This window comes from Lactuca virosa, chromosome 3 (assembly GCF_052849685.1).
Source record: "Lactuca virosa cultivar CGN04683 chromosome 3, Lactuca_virosa_CGN04683_v6, whole genome shotgun sequence".
NCBI classification, from domain to species: Eukaryota; Viridiplantae; Streptophyta; class Magnoliopsida; order Asterales; family Asteraceae; genus Lactuca; species Lactuca virosa.
Genome location: NC_136428.1, coordinates 91,331,704 through 91,350,354, shown reverse-complemented (window position 1 = coordinate 91,350,354; position 18,651 = coordinate 91,331,704). Strand labels below are relative to the sequence as shown.

Here is an 18,651-nt window from a genome sequence, read left to right as displayed (position 1 = left end):
GACCTGGACTGGTTCAATTCTTTTGGCTCAAGCTTCCGTATTTTTAGTCTTTCTTTTGTAGGAGTAGTGGCTTTAGTGCCCCGTTTGTTATTTCCTATTATTATGCATTTAGTTGAGACAGTGGATAGGTTGTTATTTCCTTTCAGTCATGTGTTTAGCTTAAATAGTTTGTTCTGTTCTTGTTTTCAAGAGTGTGTGAAATAAACAATCATTCAGCAGCAATCCTTGTCTCTTCTTATTCTCAAATACGTGTGATATTCTTGCTGAATCCCCACTTAAAAGTTAACAAGTGGTATCAGAGCCTCTCGTTACAGTTCAGTATGTCGGAGTTTCATGCAATCGGTGGAGTGAAGAAATTGGGCAACAACAACTACAACATGTGGTCAACATGTATGAGTTCGTATCTCTTAGGCCAGGACCTGTGGGATGTGGTTGATGGACCAAACACCGTGGAACCCAAAATTGATACCAACGGGGCTGTTCATAAGTGGAAAGTGAAGACAGGGAAAGCGTTGTTTATCATTAAAACAACAATTGAGGAGGAGCTGCTGGAACATATTCGAGATCTCAACACACCGAAGGAAGCCTGGGATGCTCTAAAAGTATTATTCTCGAAAAAGAATGATACTAAATTGCAGATGTTGGAGAACGAATTACTGTCTGTGTCCCAAAAGGATCTCACGATTCCTCAATTTTTCCACAAAGTGAAAACTCTTTGTAGAGAGATTGGAGAGCTCGACCCGGAAGCAAAAATAGGTGAACCACGTATGAAGAGAATTATAATTCATGGTCTTAAAGCAGAATTCAGAAGCTTTGTAGCGGCTATTCAAGGTTGCCCTACCCAACCTTCTCTTGGAGAATTTGAAAATCTGTTAGCAGGTCAAGAAGCACTTGCAAAACAGATGACAAACCTGTCTACTGGACCTAGCGGTGCGCTAGTAGATTCAAACCCCAAGCAAGAGGCCGAAGCGTTATACGTGGGTAAAGGAAAGGGACGATCACGCTCAAACCATGGTCAGGAATCCAATCATGCGTATGAGAAGAACAAGGATCAACGCGAGAAGAAGTCCAAGGAGGTAGATCGGGGAGACAACAAGAATAAAAATCGTGAAAGACATCATCGGAGGAGATTTCCGTATAATTGTCATAATTGCTGAAGAAGGGGTCATATGGCAAGGTATTGTAGAAGTCCTAAAGAAGAAGGGAATGTAGCGACTGCTGTTCCACAAGAAGAAGTTTGGGAAGGTGAAGCCCTCATGGCCCAAGTTGTAGAGGGAACCCAGTTACTAGCACGCTCTAAAGCCCAACATCAGAAAAAGAACAAAAGCGCTGCCCTAGTTGTCTCAGCAGAAAAACATTCAAGTTCCTTGGATGAGTGGATAGTCGATTCAGGGTGTACAAACCACATGACCGGTGAACTAAATCATTTAACAAATCCAACTGATTATGAAGGAAGCAAGGTGGTGGTCATTGCAGACGATTCAAGACATAAGATCGCTCATGTGGGTGAAGTCACTCTTCCAGCTGATTCAAATAACCACGAGGTTACCCTCAAAAACGTGTTTCACGTACCAGGGATGGGAAAAAATTTGTTTTCTGTTCCTCAGGTGACATCCTCCGGAAAATATGTACTGTTTGGGCCAGAATCCGTACAAATTTTTAATGAATTTGAGACCAAATCGAAGCCGATACTAAGCGGGTGTCGTCGTGACTCGGTATATGTGTTGTCGGCTGAAACAACATATGTTGATCGCACAAGAGGGAGTCCAAATGTGGATATGTGGCACTCAAGGCTAGGTCATGTAAGTTATGATAAGCTTGGCTTGATGATGAACAAGAAACTTGTTGCTGGTCTACCTCAATTAAGTATTCCAAAAGGCGTTGTCTGTTCTGGGTGCCAATTTGGCAAAGCACACCTGCAGAAGTTCCATCATTCAAGTTTCAAAGCCAAAGAACCATTAGAACTAGTACATTCTGATGTGTTCGGACCCGTGAAATGTACATCTATCGGAGGTATAAAGTATCTAATTACGTTCATTGATGACTTTTCAAGGTTTCTTTGGGTTGGATTCATGAAAGAAAAGAGTGAAGCTCTAACCAAGTTTAAAGATTTTAAGTTGGAGACCGAAAAGTTAACAGGAAAATCTGTAAGGGTTCTTCGCTCAGACAATGGTGGAGAGTATCTCTCCCAGGAATTCACCAACTTTCTGAATGATTGTAAAATCCGAAGGCAATTAACGTGTGCAAATACTCCCTAGTAGAATGGAGTCTCAGAAAGAAAGAATAGACACCTGGCAGAAATATGTGGCAGCCTGATGCATTCAAAAAATGTACCTGGGTACCTGTGGGCTGAAGCAATGCAGACTTCAGCTTTCGTGATTAATCGACTTCCTCAACAAAGCATGGCCTACATGTCGCCATACGAAAAATTGTTCAAGAATAAGCCTAATGTGAGCTTCCTCCGTGTTTTTGGCTGCATATGTTTTGTGTTTGTTCCCAGTAACCAACGACACAAGCTGGAGAAGAAGGCAACTAAATGTGTTTTTGTTGGTTATGATAATGAGAAAAAGGGATGACGTTGCTATGATCCAGTAACCAGAAAGTGTATGGTGTCTCGTAATGTCGTGTTTGATGAAACTTCATCATGGTGGCCTAAAGTTAAAGAGACCGACCAGAATGTGCTTCAATCGGATGATACAGAAAATAAAATAAGTGTTCTGCTACCTGATATGCTCTCAACTGAAGTTGAAATTGATAGTACAGGTGATGAAGCAAGTATGGGGGATGAAGTACCAGAGGGAGGAACGAGTCAAAACTCTTGGCAATCAGGAGTATTTACAAATAATACAGGAAATAGTGGAGAACTATGACGCTCTACAAGAATAAGAAGACCAAATCAGAAGTATGCTCACGTGGTCACACTGGTTGATGATGTAAGAGAACCAGAATCGTTTGAGGAAGCTAATGTGAAACAGGAATGGAGACTTGCCATGAAGGATGAAATTGATGCCTTGAAGAGAAATGAAACCTAGGACCTTGTGCCGAAGCCAGTAGACACCAAACCCATTTCCTGTAAATGGGTGTTTAAATTGAAGTTGAAAACTGATGGGTCTATAGAGAGGTATAAAGCACGACTTGTGGCTCGAGGGTTTACGCAACAGGCCGGTTTGGATTACGAAGAAACTTTCAGCCCAGTCGCTAAACTCACTTCGGTACGTGTTCTGTTAGCCGTAGCAGCTCATAAAGGGTGGTTATTACATCAAATGGATGTGAATAACGCCTTCCTATATGGAACTTTGGACCATGTAATATACATGGACCAACCTTTGGGCTTTGAAAGTTCAAGTCATCCTGATTATGTTTGCAAACTGAATAAAGCAATATATGGTTTAAAACAGTCTCCTAGGTCATGGTTCGGGAAAATATCTGAATTTTTAGTGCATAATGGGTTTGTAAGCTGCAATTCAGATGCAAGTCTGTTTGTGAAAAGTTGTAGCTCAAAAGTGGCTGTGGTACTTGTGTATGTAGATGATCTTATAATTACAGGAGACTATGAAGAAGTTATAGTTCAGCTTAAGGTGAATCTGTGCACAAGGTTTCGTATGAAAGACCTTAGGTTACTGAAGCGTTTTCTTGGGCTAGAGCTGAAGTATAAAGAGGATGGAGAACTTGTGCTTCATCAAGAAAAGTACACCATAGAACTTCTTGAAAAATTTGGAATGCTAGACTCAAAGCCAGCTGTAACGCCAATGGATCCGAATGTTAAACTCCATCAGTTTGAAGGAAGAGAACTAGAAGATGCAACAATGTATAGAAAGGTTGTGGGTAGCTTAATCTACCTGAATCTAACACGTCCCGACTTAGCTTTTTCTGTTGGAGTACTCAGCAGGTTTATGCAAAAACCTAGAAGGCCTCACTTGCATGCTGCAAGGAGAGTGTTACGTTATGTGAAGGCTACCATTGGGCTTGGAATATCGTTTAAGAAGGAGACCAGCCTCAAGCTTGAAGGATTCTGTGATGCAGATTATGGTGGAGATCCAACCTCACGTCGATCAACGACTGGGTATGTTTTTATGCTTGGTAAAGGGGCTGTTTCATGGTGCATCAAGTTACAACCGACAGTGTCCCTATCGACCACAGAAGCAGAATATAGATTAGCAGCTATGGCTGCACAAGAATGCACTTGGTTGAAGCAGATGTTGTCTGAGCTGAAGCTAGAAGTTAAAGACAAAGTAATACTTCATTGTGATAATATGTCATCCATACAGCTTGCCAATAATCCTACATTTCATGCTTGTTCTAAACACATTGAGATCCAATACCATTATGTTCGTGAGAAAGTACTGTTGGGGGAAATTGATTTGGTGTATGTAAACACCAAGAAGCAAGTAACTGATATGCTTACAAAGGGGTTGTCCAAGCCATGTTTAACAGAGTTTAGCTAAAAAATGGGGATGAAGAAGCATGATGTTGAGAGGGAGTTTGATGACTAAGCAACATCTAATTCCAGCTGTACTACCACATGACCTGGACTGGTTTAATTCTTTTGGCTCAAGCTTCTGTATTTTTAGTCTTTCTTTTGTAGGAGTAGTGGCTTTAGTGCCCCGTTTGTTATTTCCTATTATTATGCATTTAGTTGAGATAGTGAATAGGTTGTTATTTCCTTTCAGTCATGTGTTTAGCTTAAATAGTCTGTTCTGTTCTTGTTTTCAAGAGTGTGTGAAATAAACAATCATTCAGTAGCAATCCTTGTCTCTTCTTATTCTCAAATACGTGTGATATTCTTGCTGAATCCCCACTTAAAAAGTTAACATATAATGCCTAAGATTTTAACTGCTAAAACCCTTTGACATGCTCGAATTTACTCCTCCATTGAAGATGACGATTCTTAGGTTTAAACTTCATTATTTTTTCTAATTAAACTCAATACTCCTAATTAATCACTCATTATATTATTTTAATAATATAACCAAATTATATATATTTATACTTTTATTTTAATTTGGGTTATCATAGATCATTTTTGGTGACAAGTTAAACTTTTATTTGTGGGTGTGTGTAAACAATAGTAATGATAAACCATTAAACATCTTAGTAAAGATAGCTTATGCTAAAAACTTAATTACATTTGTGTCTCTAAAAGTAAAAAATGACCGCAATAATATTTATAAACGGTGACTATAAGTAAACTTTCACCACTCTATAGGAAAAAACACATCACTATAGGTGTATCATTAATGACGGTTATCTTAATAAGATAGATATATCTCCAAAAATACTCTACCATATAATGACGATTTGTAGTAACGGGTTTTCATGGGTTATAGTCAACACAATTGAACGAAAACATAACTTATCTTCAATTCGCGACCTTTCCTCTCATGTTCAATGAAAAAAAAACTGACATAAAATGTCTATAATGACAAGTTTTTTACGTGGATAATGCCAAGTTTTTTTATTAGTGATATATCAATATTTATTCAAAAACAAAACATGGATAATCACATGTGATTAATAGTAGCCTTAAACAGATTTAATAACAAAAGTACTGACTAATCACATGTGATTAACAAAACAGATTCATATCTACTATAACAAGAATAAAAAAATAATGAATTCTTCGTATAATCATATGTGATTAAATGAACATTTAAAAGAGGATTTACCTAAAACACTATAATTTTGGTTTTGAGGATTTGAATGTTCTACATCTTCATAAAAATCTTCAGAACTCTCAACAAAAATATTAATATGATCTTCAATTGTGAATAAATTTACATTATCGTTTGTAAAGACATTTTCAAACAACAAAACATGTGATTAAAAACAAAAACATTGATGATTATAACATATGTTAATCATATATGATTTAAACACTATAATATAAAATGTAAATGCTCATAACATATGCTAATCACATATGATTGAATATCTTTGTGTATATAAACCATAGTAATCACATGTGATTAAAACACAATGTGAGTTGTTTATGTGTCTAATCATATGTGCCTGATATCTAAAAGAATTTGATAAAATCAAAAGTAACTTATGATTAAAATTTATGTTTCCAAACACATACGATTTTAATCATATATAACTAAAACATTTATGTTAATAACAAACAATAATAATATATGATTTAAAACATTCTATTATAAATTGTATCATTAAATACTATGAGTTTATAACAAATGAAAATCACATATAATTATATCAATGATATGTTTCTATAATAACAAAGCATAAACTATTAGTAAAACATTTTAATCACATGTGATTCAAGTACTACATTTTTAAATATTTATTAATCAAATATTTTTCGAATGTTTTAGGTTTTTCTACAAAAATAAATCGACATTATTACCGTAATACTTAATAATATAGATATGTACTTTATAAATGAACTTACAATGGATGTTCAAAACAAAAACAATTATAAATAAAAAAACGCAATATAACAATAAAAAAACCCTCAACAACAGTAAAAAAATCAAGTGTTAACGAATTCAAAATGTCGAATAAGTGATTCCGTTACTAGAATAGATGAAAACATTACAAATACGAGTGTTTAATGTTCAAAAAAAAGTTATGAAAAGTGAGGATTTTTACTTTTTGATTAACGATCTGTTAAACCTAAGTCCTTTCAAACTCAAAACGTTGAAATAAGTGATTTGATTATGAAAACAGATGAAGTAATTGCAAATGTATGTGTTTAATGATAAAAAAAGTTATGCAAAGTGACTATTTTTACCTTTTGATGAAAAATCTGTTAAACCTAAATCCTTTGACGATGATGTAGTTACTTCTTTTATAAGAATCGATGTTGAAAACACAATTAATATTGGAAAAAAATCATAGAAATCGAAAGTATTTGGATGTAATTCCAATATAAATCGAAACAAATAATGAAGAAATCACTGAAAACATTCCATCATACGCTAATCAAGGAGAAGATATGTCTGCTGATGAATCTATCGTTTATAAGATGCAAAATTACCACAATATCCCTGGACAAAAAAAAACGTGCATGGTTGAATGAATTTAATTGACTGATAATTGTTCTTATTGTTTGAAATTGGTAAATGTTCTCATTTGAATATATATATATATATATATATATATATATATATATATATATATATATATTGATTAATAAAACATAAACATTAAATTACACTACATAAGGAAAGAGGCAAAGAACTCATTTCAGGAACCTAAGGAACCTAATAGGTACTAGAAAGGAAACATAAAGGGAAAAGTCATGCAACAATGATAGGATTTATTATTTTTCTAAGTTGAAATTTGCAAGACAATCTTGATTTTAGTGATACAAATGTGTAAAACGTCAACGAATCCGTGCATGACACATTACTATGATTGACTCAAGGTTGAATATGATATGAAAAACAAAAAAATAGGTTAAAGTATTGAAAGAGACCGAAGTCTTGACAAACTAAAAAATAATTTTTATAAGAAATTATAAAAAAGGTTAAAGTAACTACCCACAAACACTTACCTCATATGATATGTTATTTTTAGCCTGACTTCTGTAAATATCAGATATTTATCATTGAATTTAGCGTTTTAGATTATGTGCTAATTTGATTATTCAATGATATAAATCCATAAAAAAATGGAAGCCTAACACATTGAGTGCTAAATAAAACGTTTTCTTGAACAACAAACTTGTATAAAATAGAGCCTAGCAAGTAGCTAGAAGTTCAACTGTAACATCCCGTTTATTAAATAATTAAATGGATAAAATTAATAGACGAATAGTGGCCCTAAATCCGTAAAAAGTTATCAGTGTTTGTCAAAAGGAGCTAAATGACGTAAATTCTGGAAATTGGAATCTTTTTTGAAATAATGGGATTTGAATTGTAAAAAATTGTGGGAAGCAAGGAGTAAAGAGAAAAATGGGGATTTAGATGGTAAGGATTAGAGAAGGAAGGACTGAATATGTTAAAATTGAGATCATGGGGGTTAAAAGGTAATTTACGGATTAGTCTTGCAAATAATTCTTAAAGTGGAGGGCTGTATGGTAACTATTGGACTTCATTTGAAAAAGAATTGATCGGGAGGGACCATAAGTGGATAATAGAGCAAAAGTTTGTATGGAACCGGGACTTTAACCCGTCACTCCTAACCTCCCATTATTTTGGAGACATGAAACTCTAACCCTAATATTCTATTGCAGCCGCCACCTTGAAGTGTCATCAGCCGCCGCCTCCTTGCCATTGAAGCTGGAGTTCACCGCAGCCAAACCGCCAGCGACGAAGAGCAGCACAAAGACGCCAGCAGTGGGCTGCCGCTGCCCTCCTCCGGTAAAGCCACGACCATGGTGGCTGCCGTTTCTACCAACCATTGCCGCCACCAACCACTGTGGGGGGTGGATGTGTGTATGTGTACTATATATATGTTTTAATGGTAAATGCTATATCAGTTTTCTTGGTCAAAAGTAAAGAAAATCACCACCACCACCACCATGGGGTGGTGGCCACCGCCGTGAGCCGCCATTGACCACCACTACCCGAGGTGGTAGTGGGTGGTATGCGGCCTAGTGGAACCCTAATTGACCTAAAAACTTAATCTTGGACTTGGTTGACTTGTGTTTGGGTTGGAAACTCTAATTAGGGTTTAGAAAACCCTAATTTTGGAATATGTAAGTTTTGGATTGTCGGGACCCGCGTTTGGACCAGTGGATAGATGTATGGCTTATGACCAATTACACTGTATGATTGACCTATTAGATTGATGGACTTAATGGATTAAGTCCTTAATGGGTTAAGTGTTTCTAATTAACCCTAATCGTCGTTTCATGTGAAAACCCTAATTGTGTTGGGTTTTGAGTTGGGCCTTTTCTGTTGGGCCTAGAGTTTGGACTATTGATGGACCATCTAAGAACAAGTATAAAGACTAGAATATTGAATTGGGCTTTAGGATAAGGCCCATTGGAAAGGCTTGGGCCAAATTTGGAAAATTGGGCCATAGATGGGCCATAACTGGGCCTTGATGATTATGAGATATTGGACCATTGGTTTGCCAAGTGTTTGGACCAGAATAAATGGTTGGGTCTTAAGGTGAGACCATGTGAGGGGTTTGGGCCCAATTTGGAAAATTGGGCAGTAGTTGGGCCTTGGTTGATTATTTGACTTTTGGGCCTTTAGAGTATGAGTTTGGGCCTTAATCTTGGACCAAGCTAGGTTAGGGGTAAAATGGTCCTTTTACCCCAAGTGGGGATTTTAGAGTTATGCATAGGAAGTCCAAATGGTTAATTGGGTTTTGTTTTGATGTTGACAGCTTGAGGATCTGTCAGCCAGCAGCCCGAGATTTATTCACGGGACTTTAGCAGTGCGAGGTGAGTTTCCTCCTGGATTGAACGAGTCTAAGACACCAATGCCGGACCGTGTAGTTTATGTGTTCTTGATAGGAACACGGAGTGTGGGCGGGGCCTGTATCTCATTATTACCTAAGTATAGATATCAGTCAGATTGTTAGATTGCTATACTTGTTGTCTGTAAGATACCTGTATGTGTTGTTAGGAATGTAAGTGTGGGAGGGGCCCATATCTCTTAGTAGCTGAGTGTGGGCGGGGCACGTATCTCTTAGATAGCTGATATGGTACAAATTTATATGCTTATTTATACTTGTTGTCTGTGTGGTACTTGTATGTATTTTCATGACTAACTGAGTGTGGGCGGGGCCCGTATCTCCTAGTAGCATGATTAGTTGTATGGTATGTGGTAGTTTGGGGAGACTCACTAAGCTTCGTGCTTACAGTTTTCAGTTTTGGTTTCAGGTACTTCCGGTAGCAAGAGGAAGAGCTTGAGATGATTGCAGTGCACACACCATTTGTTTAGCCTGGGATGTTTATACTCTGATATATTTTGACAAATGTTATGATATTTTGAGATACACGATTTATGGTTTTCATATGATGTTTGGATTACTATGGTTTTATTAATGATTTAAAATGAAATTTTTGGACTGTATTTTTCGGATGTTTTATCAACACAAGATATTACACCTAATTGTCCCATTTGAGGTTATGGGACAACTTGATGTAATTTGTGGTGTTGAGTTTCTTGTTGCTCGCTGCGCTCTATTTTATTTAAGTTTACTATTAAAAAAAGTTTTATTATATTTTATTTAAGGGCGTGTTCGGCAAAATTAGCTGGTAGCGGGTAGCTTGTAGGTTGTAGCGTTTTGTTAAACGCTACATGAAGTAGCATTTTGATTATGAGTGTTTTGTTTAAACTAAACGCTAGAAGCTAGTAGTGCCAAACAAGACTTTCTGTTCAAGACGGAGCGTTTTGTCAAACGCTAGAAGCTAGAAACTCTCAAACGCTCCATGCCGAACACACCCTAAGTTTTTTTGTTAAAAAACGTTTTATGTACTACTCAATATGGTTGGATCCCAACTTTTAAGAATATCATATAATTGGACAATCAAATTAACACTTCAGTTAAAACGCTAACTTCAATGATAGAAATATGATATTTAAGGAAGTGGTGCTCTAACGATAATACTACTAAGTTCCACCAAGACTTCTTTAGAAAAGAGCAGTGAGTGAAGATGTGAAACGATTAATCTTTTCCTAGACAATGAGTGAGGCTATAGAAACCGACGAATTTATCACACTTTGAAAAAATTCCAAGTCATAAGAAAGTATTTAAGGATTGAATAATGTTGTAAAAATCATATTAACCAATTTTGTTATTATATTAGTGATATTTACGAAGTTCATTATGATATTAGTTATATTTAATTTGTTAAATTTAACAAATTTACATTTTTGGGTCTCCGATTAGTCCCAACTAACCCCCGACTACGCGGAATAATCGCTAGTCGCTACTTACTACCGTCTAATGACTTTTACAACCTTGGAAAAGATAATCATAAACCTCTTTTATTATGAAACTAGGCGAATACCCGCGTGTTACACATAATCTAATATAGTATTGTGTTATAATGAATTTTAAAATAATAATTTTACTATTTAGTAGATATAAAATATTTTAAATGTTTTAAATATATGATAATATAAAGATATAGTAAAACTACATCATCTTAGTCGTCTTTATATGCGGATTATATATGAAAACAATTAAACTAATTTTTTTTATCATGATTATCGTTTCAAATATCAAAATTGTTTTTAAAATTTAATAGTATATTTTTTAACCTTTTTTAAGCTAATGTTATCGTTAATTAACTCAAAAACTATCAATTTGGAAAATATCATTAGGGAAATCTCCAGAAAATCCTATAATTTTAGTCTAATTTATGAAAAAAATCCCAAACTAATTTTTGTTTACAGAAAAGCACAGAATACTGGCTAAAACTTCGAAAAAACACTTTTTGCCCGGTTTCAAAGATTTAGCCGGTATTCTGTCATTTTTCGTTAGTTTGCTGAAAATATTAGCATTTTTCTGAAAATTACCCGATAACCAAAATATTGGGACTTTTCTGAAAATTACTATGGAATTAATGGATATTATTATTAATAAATCATTTATAAACATATAATTTCTTTTTATTATAAACAAAGGAAATACATTTTTTTGCTAATTTCTAGGTATAAAATGGTCGACTATGTACTTCTCTATTGTTTGTTGACCACTTCAAAGTCGATAAGTTCCTCCTATGTATTGTTGTGGGTGTCATAGTAAGAAGTAATTTATTAGGCGTGACCAATACAAGATTTGATAATATTTATTAATACACAATCAGTAAGAACCAACAAATGTATTTCCTATTTTTATAATAAAAATATTTTTTATGTTTATAGATGATTTATTAATAATAATATCCATTAATTCCATGGTAATTTTCAGAAAAGTCCTAATATTTTGGTTATCAAGTAGTTTTTGGAAAAGTTCCAAAATTTTGAGCAAACTAACAAAAAAGGACAGAATACCGGCTAAATCTGCGAAACCGGCCGAAAAGGGTTTTTTCGAAGTTTTCACCGGTATTTTGTGCTTTTCTGTAAACAAAATTTAGTTTGGGACTTTTTCATAAATTGACCTAAAATTTTAGGACTTTTTTGGTTTCCCATATCCTTATTACAAAAGTTTGATTTTAGTTAACCTTTAAATTAATTTAACCTTTTGATTTAGGTTTTATATATATATATATATATATATATATATATATATATATATATATATATATATATATATATATATATATGTGTGTGTGTGTGTTTGTTATTGTTTAGAAATAATTTTTGAACCTTTCATGTTTATTCGACATAAGGCAACAAGTTTAAATATAGTTTATATTAAAAGTTGAATAGTTAACACTAAATTTAAAAATAGAAATGAATAATGTACTAACGTCAAATTAATGATGATTAATTAGATTGAATTACAAGAGTTGTGTAGTCTTCAAGTCAATATGGTATAAGAAATAAATTATGTAGGTATATTTTATGTTGGATTTGAAGAGTTTGAATTAAAATTAAAATTACAAATAAGTTTAATTACTAAAAATAGTTAATTAGTTGGAAGTTGATGAGTTGTATAGTTTCAAATCAATAAATGAGTTTAATGTACTAAAAATCAAATTAATAGTTGTTAATTAGTTGGATGTAAAAAGTTAATATGTTTCTAAACAATAGTTATGTGAAATCAATGATCTTTAAAAGTATATATTTTATGTGAAAATTGAAAAAGAGACACTTTATTTAAAATTACAGATGAATTTAATCTATTTAAATTAAATTAGTGATAGTTAATTAGTTGACAATTAATTAGTTGCACTGGTTTCTAATCAATTAGGTGCAACTTAAAATTACATGTCATATTCTTTATATAATATATGTTGGTAAATTATATGTAGAAATACTAATGTTTTCAAAAATTAGTTATTTACATAATTAGAATTTATCAAATGTTTAACCAATGGTATTCTTAATATTAATATTTTAGATAATTGAAACTCATCGAAAACCATCTTCGACCATTCGTTTTGTTATAACTAGTTATCTAATTTTAACTATGTATGAATAATACGAACACCCTTTACAACTTTCGTAAATCCAAAAGTCCTTTACCATTATTATTTAGTTATAACATAAATCCAAATAGTATTTATATCTACAACACCAAACAAACATAAACAATAATTATATAAACTTTTAATTTTCAACTAAAAAACTAATTATGTAATGTATAATATAAAACTTAAATAAACATTATTAATACAACAACCGGATTTGAGATATCTATATTTTTTAAACAAGTATAGATCTAACTTAAAGTTCATTTTTGATATATAAAATAATATGATTGAGGTAAATGGAAAAAAAACGTCTTATATTAAGTATTAAAAAAACTTGTATTCCAAAACATTACAATTTTGATTTTATTAAATCGACCAAAGAAAAATATGAACACAAAAAATTAGCAACATTTCATAAACACATTGCAAAAACACTTAGGGCAAGAAGCCCTTTAAAAACCAAGATGGATATATAAATAATATGATTGAGGTAAAAGGAAAAACGTTTTACATTACCTATTATTTGGTTAATCTTCACAAACTATGTTTCTTCAAGTTTTGCTTGAATGATTAATCAAATTGTCATCCAAAATATTACAATTTTGATTATATGAAATCTACCATAAAAAACATGAACAAAAAACGTTAACAATATTCATAAATAGAAAAAACGTTAACAAAAAAACACCTAGGGTTAGAATCATTTCAAGAAACCAAGAACTAAAGAGAGAAATTATAGAATCTAATGTCACATGAAATAGTTTATATAGCATGGTTGATGTTAAAACAATTAATAATAGTAATTAAAGGCAGTGTAAATGTATTGGAAAATATGAAAAGACATGAGGGTTTCAAATCAATGTGAAGCTTATAATTATGTCTCTATTAATTAAAATGTAGTAGAGATAGATATAGATATAAATGGTTATGACCACCCTAGAAGCATACTAACAAAAATTATGATAATAACTCGTCTAATAGTTAGATAAAAATTGTATCAACTATCAAACTATCAGAATTATGTGACAAGGACTTTTTTTTTGAAAAGAGAGAGTTATCAGGAACAAACAAGAAAAAGATGGTGGATCATACCATATTATATCTATACTTGACTAGAATATAAGTGCATAGGTCTATTTTAATAATCTACCAACACACTTAATCAAATAATCATTTGAAGATCTCTTGTAATTGCGCAATAAATTTAAACCAAAACTGAACAACATGCTTTAGAGAAATCCGCATACGACTATCGGAAAGAATTCCCAATATTATACCAACGGACGATAGGCTTGCTCTCTTATCCAATACTAACTATATATAGGGAGGTCCTTATATAGAAAAAATATATCCATCTATCTCACTAGTGTTTGGTAAAGGGTAAAAGGTCTTATAGGAGTTCAGTAACTTAGTCCTCCACAAGGCCCGTCTAATCAATGAGAAATAGCTAACAACAAATCCTTACACTTATGAGCATGATACCTTTCCAAAAAAAATTACAGATTAAGATCTTCATGCTCAGTAAAATTTTAATTTAATTTTGAAACCCTTTTGCAGGTGAACCTCTCAAACACTGCCATTGCAATATTGCAATATTTTCAAAGAATATATATAGTCCGTCTGCATCACATGGAAGTATTTGACAGGTAACGCTTGGTTACCCTTGACAATCAAATTCGTTGCTCATATTGCCTCATGGATCATGCAGATTGGATAAACTGCTGTGAGTCATTGACGCCTACTGAATTCTGGTTTATTCAGGTGTGGAACTGATCTGGTGTAATTCTAGAGCACGAGAAGGGGCCGTGTTAGTTCTCTTTATATATATAGAAAACATGTATTAATCCGTGCGAGTGGATCATGTTGTTTTTTAGCACAAAACACACACACACACACACATATATATATATATATATATATATATATATATATATATATATATACCGGTTCATCCAGTTTTTGAGACCGGTTGAACCGGTCCGACCAGTTAAACCATCGATCCAGTTAGATGGCCAGTTCGTTGTCCGGTCCGGTTTTCAAATCATTGCCTTTTATTTTCTTCACTTTTACTTAATTACTTCGAATGTATTTAGCTCTCATAGCTTTGCACATTTTCTCATTGCTTCTAAAAGGAATATTCTATGAGTTTTCTTATAAAGAGAAACAACAATTGCTCCATCGCTTCCATAGCAAATTAATGCTCTTTCTTATAATTGGTAAATCACATTATTATTGATCGATACACAATGTCCAGATTCATATATGAATCTGTACATGGTTAAGTTTATTGAGTTGCGGAGCCTGATTTAATTTTTGACATTACGGTCGCTAGTTTTCGATATGTGGCCTTCCTTACAGATTTTAGGTCATTGTGCTCAAATCATTTTATAAATAGATTCCATGAATTTCTGTAACCTAAGCTAAACAATTCTAATTCCACAGTATTAGTAATCTCTCTCTCTCTCTCTCTCATTGTGTGAACCTCGTAAATATTGTGTTTTTTTTTTTTTTTTTTTTTTTTTTTTTGCATTATTACTCTGTATATATATGTGAAATTGCTTATCATTTATTAAATTGTTTAAGCTTTAACAAAGTTCGTGATTGACCCACCAAATGAACATGAACATCTTCGATTCTTAGGTTCAATAATTAAACCTTAATTATTTTAATTTGTTGTAAATTATAGATTTACAATTTTAGATTGATACATGCTGTAATTTTTTAAAATAAAATATTTTTTTTCAGAACAGAAAAACAGCTGTAGAATATAATATTTAGTATAATAAATTTCTCCATAACAGAAAAATTTAATGCTAATAATATTGTTACTAATATACTCATTTATCTGAGTACTTGGAAAGTATCAGATACACCACACTGTAAAACATCCTTTATAAAGTTTACATTTAGATTCATCAAATAGCATCTAGTCTACAGCCCCAAATGAAAAATTTCCGATTAACCAGACTAGTCAATGCAATTTCAAGTACGAATATGTTAATAGTTTATATATATATATATATATATATATATATATATATATATATATATATATATATATATATATATATATATATATATATAAAATAGCATCAAATTCCAACATCATTCATTAATTTCCCAAGGGATATAGCGAAGCTACTGCAAAAACAAAGTTGAAAGAACAAAGGCAAAACCAACAAGGACAAGTTAAAAAAAAAAAAAAAAAGAAACAGAGATTTGGGTCTTGAAGACAGGAAACTAGTTATAACCAAGAAAACTACTCAGTCAATGAAAGAGATTAACTTGCTCCATTTTGAAGAAGATGCACCTGACCACAAAGGATTAGGGTCTTCTGTAAACTGCCTTTTCATGTCATCCCCTTGAGAACGACCCAAAAGTCTCCACCATATTATCAATCCAGTCTGAGAACCATTCATCAGTAGCTTCTACCGCATCAAAAGTTACAGGGTTCTCTACCACTGGTACATAACCATCCACAGCCATTCCTCCTGCCATTCCAGGGTTATCTGCGTTACTGCCACAAACAACCATCTGTGGTTCCAGTGGCTGTGAATCTGGTGGGGGTACTGCTGCAGGAGCCCCATTCTTTAGCGACTCAATCAGGCTTTCAATTTCGGATACTCTTTGGTCAGCGAACTTCACAAGATCATTCAAATCCGTTATGGGTAAGTTAGAGATGGAACGTTCCCCAGAAAAGCATTCTGACATCTTGTTGCGCATCTCAGTCTCCCAGTTGTCCTTAATCTGCTTCTTGATCTGCTCCTCGGTCTTGGTGATCCTTGATTTGATGTAGGTATCATGATTGTACATCTTTTTGCTCTGCTCCATCTCGGGAATTTTGTTGAACTGATCCACCACATTTTCAACACCTTCCTTGCTTGGCCACAGATCAGGATGAGACTCGTTCGGGCTATACATGATAGCACATGCTTCAATGTCGCATAAAGTGCATAGCTCATTCAACTTCTTTTTCAAACTATCCTTCCTTTTCTTTAAAGATGTCCTCCTTGCATAATAGTTGGTTATGAATGCAAGCTTCACTTTGTTTTTCGGCATGGCAAGGCTTAGGCCAGAGAAGCAAAAGCAAAGCAACGACAGAATTATGGAAGCCTGTTGTGGTTTTCCTGGTTCCAAATGAGGATTCTTATATAGAAAATAAATTAAAATAATTTCGGCTTTTATGATCAGTATTCTAGGTAGTCATTTAATTTAAAGATTATCTTTTAATATAATGGTTGACTACGCATTAATTGTCAGATTATGTCATAAAAATCTATGATTAATTATTCTTTTCCATAAATTTTTTCCTCATGTTGAAAGACCATTAAACTTAGTGTTTTAAAAACCGGTTTGAACCGGACGGTCGAGTAGGTTGGACCGGAAATTAGGAAAGAGCGATTCAACTATCACCGGTTTTACGTCGATTTTTGTATCGGATTGAAGGGCCAAAATAAACCGGTTGAACTGGTTAAACCGAATAAAAACACATGGAAAAAAACCATTTGCATAATAAACTTTTGTGATATTTTTCAAATCTATTAATTTTCTTTAAATAAAAACATATGATAAATGTATAAAGTTTTTTGATGTGTTTGCATTCATCTAAAACTATATTTCGTTTCAGTATTATATATATATATATATATATATATATATATATATATATATATATATATATATATATATATATTGATGTATATGGATTGATGTAAAACACTAAAACTTATGGTTATGTATTATTTTAATGTATTTGGATTGATCTACAACTTATTTTTATATATATTTTTTTAATATTTGAACTTGTAAACCGGTTGACCCGGCGGTCGAACCGGTTGAACCGAGAACCGGTCACTATACCGGTTCAACTAAAAACCGGTTTTTAAAACATTGATTAAACTTATTAAGATATTTTTTTCACTCTAGATCTTATCTATTTGTTATTTTTTCTTCGCTTACTAACTTGGAAAAAATTTACCCCGGCAGTTTTTAATATTGGCAAAATAAACTTGTTGTTTACCCTTGCATAGAATTTGAGGCTTGGTTTACCATGTTTCGTTGTTGCATACGACAAGCATTATGAGCTATTTGCATCTTACGATTTGTCGGCCGCAATACCTTCAAATTTTGCGGATGAATACATATCTTAAGATTCCTGAAAAAAATATTACCCTTTTTGTACTTTTTAATAACCATGTTAAATAGAAAAAGATATTACCCTTTTTGTTACTTTTACGTATTTTACAATCGAATGGTTGTGACATTAGTGTATGTATACTTGATCGTTATATAGATTGGTCTATATGATGTATTAGGGCCTATATAGTCTAGCATATAGTTCCCTTGTAATTATTTATATATTCTTGATAAGAGAGATGTTAAATGTGACTTGAACATTTAGGGCATTCTCATGGAGCAATTGACTTTAATGAGCACTGAGCATGTTACAAAGGAACGAATCATCTGATAAGAGAATGGATCATCTGACAAAAGAACAGATCAAGTGCCAAAGGAACGGATCATCTAAAAGGGGGTTGGGAGTAACTTGGAGCATTTTGGAGCAACATGGTCCAACATGCTCCCGCATGAGGATAGAAGTTGTGCCATAATGAAGGATGTTGTGCCATGAGGATTGATCTTGCGCC

General features: G+C 33.2%; 1 protein-coding gene across 1 annotated transcript; it reads right to left on the bottom strand.

Moving 5' to 3' along the window:
- Positions 1-16,360: 16,360 nt before the first annotated feature.
- Positions 16,361-17,065, bottom strand: LOC145163824 (agamous-like MADS-box protein AGL80). Its single transcript, XM_079082575.1, has one exon. The coding sequence runs from the start codon at positions 17,063-17,065 to the stop codon at positions 16,361-16,363; it is 705 nt and encodes a 234-aa protein (XP_078938701.1).
- Positions 17,066-18,651: the final 1,586 nt, after the last annotated feature.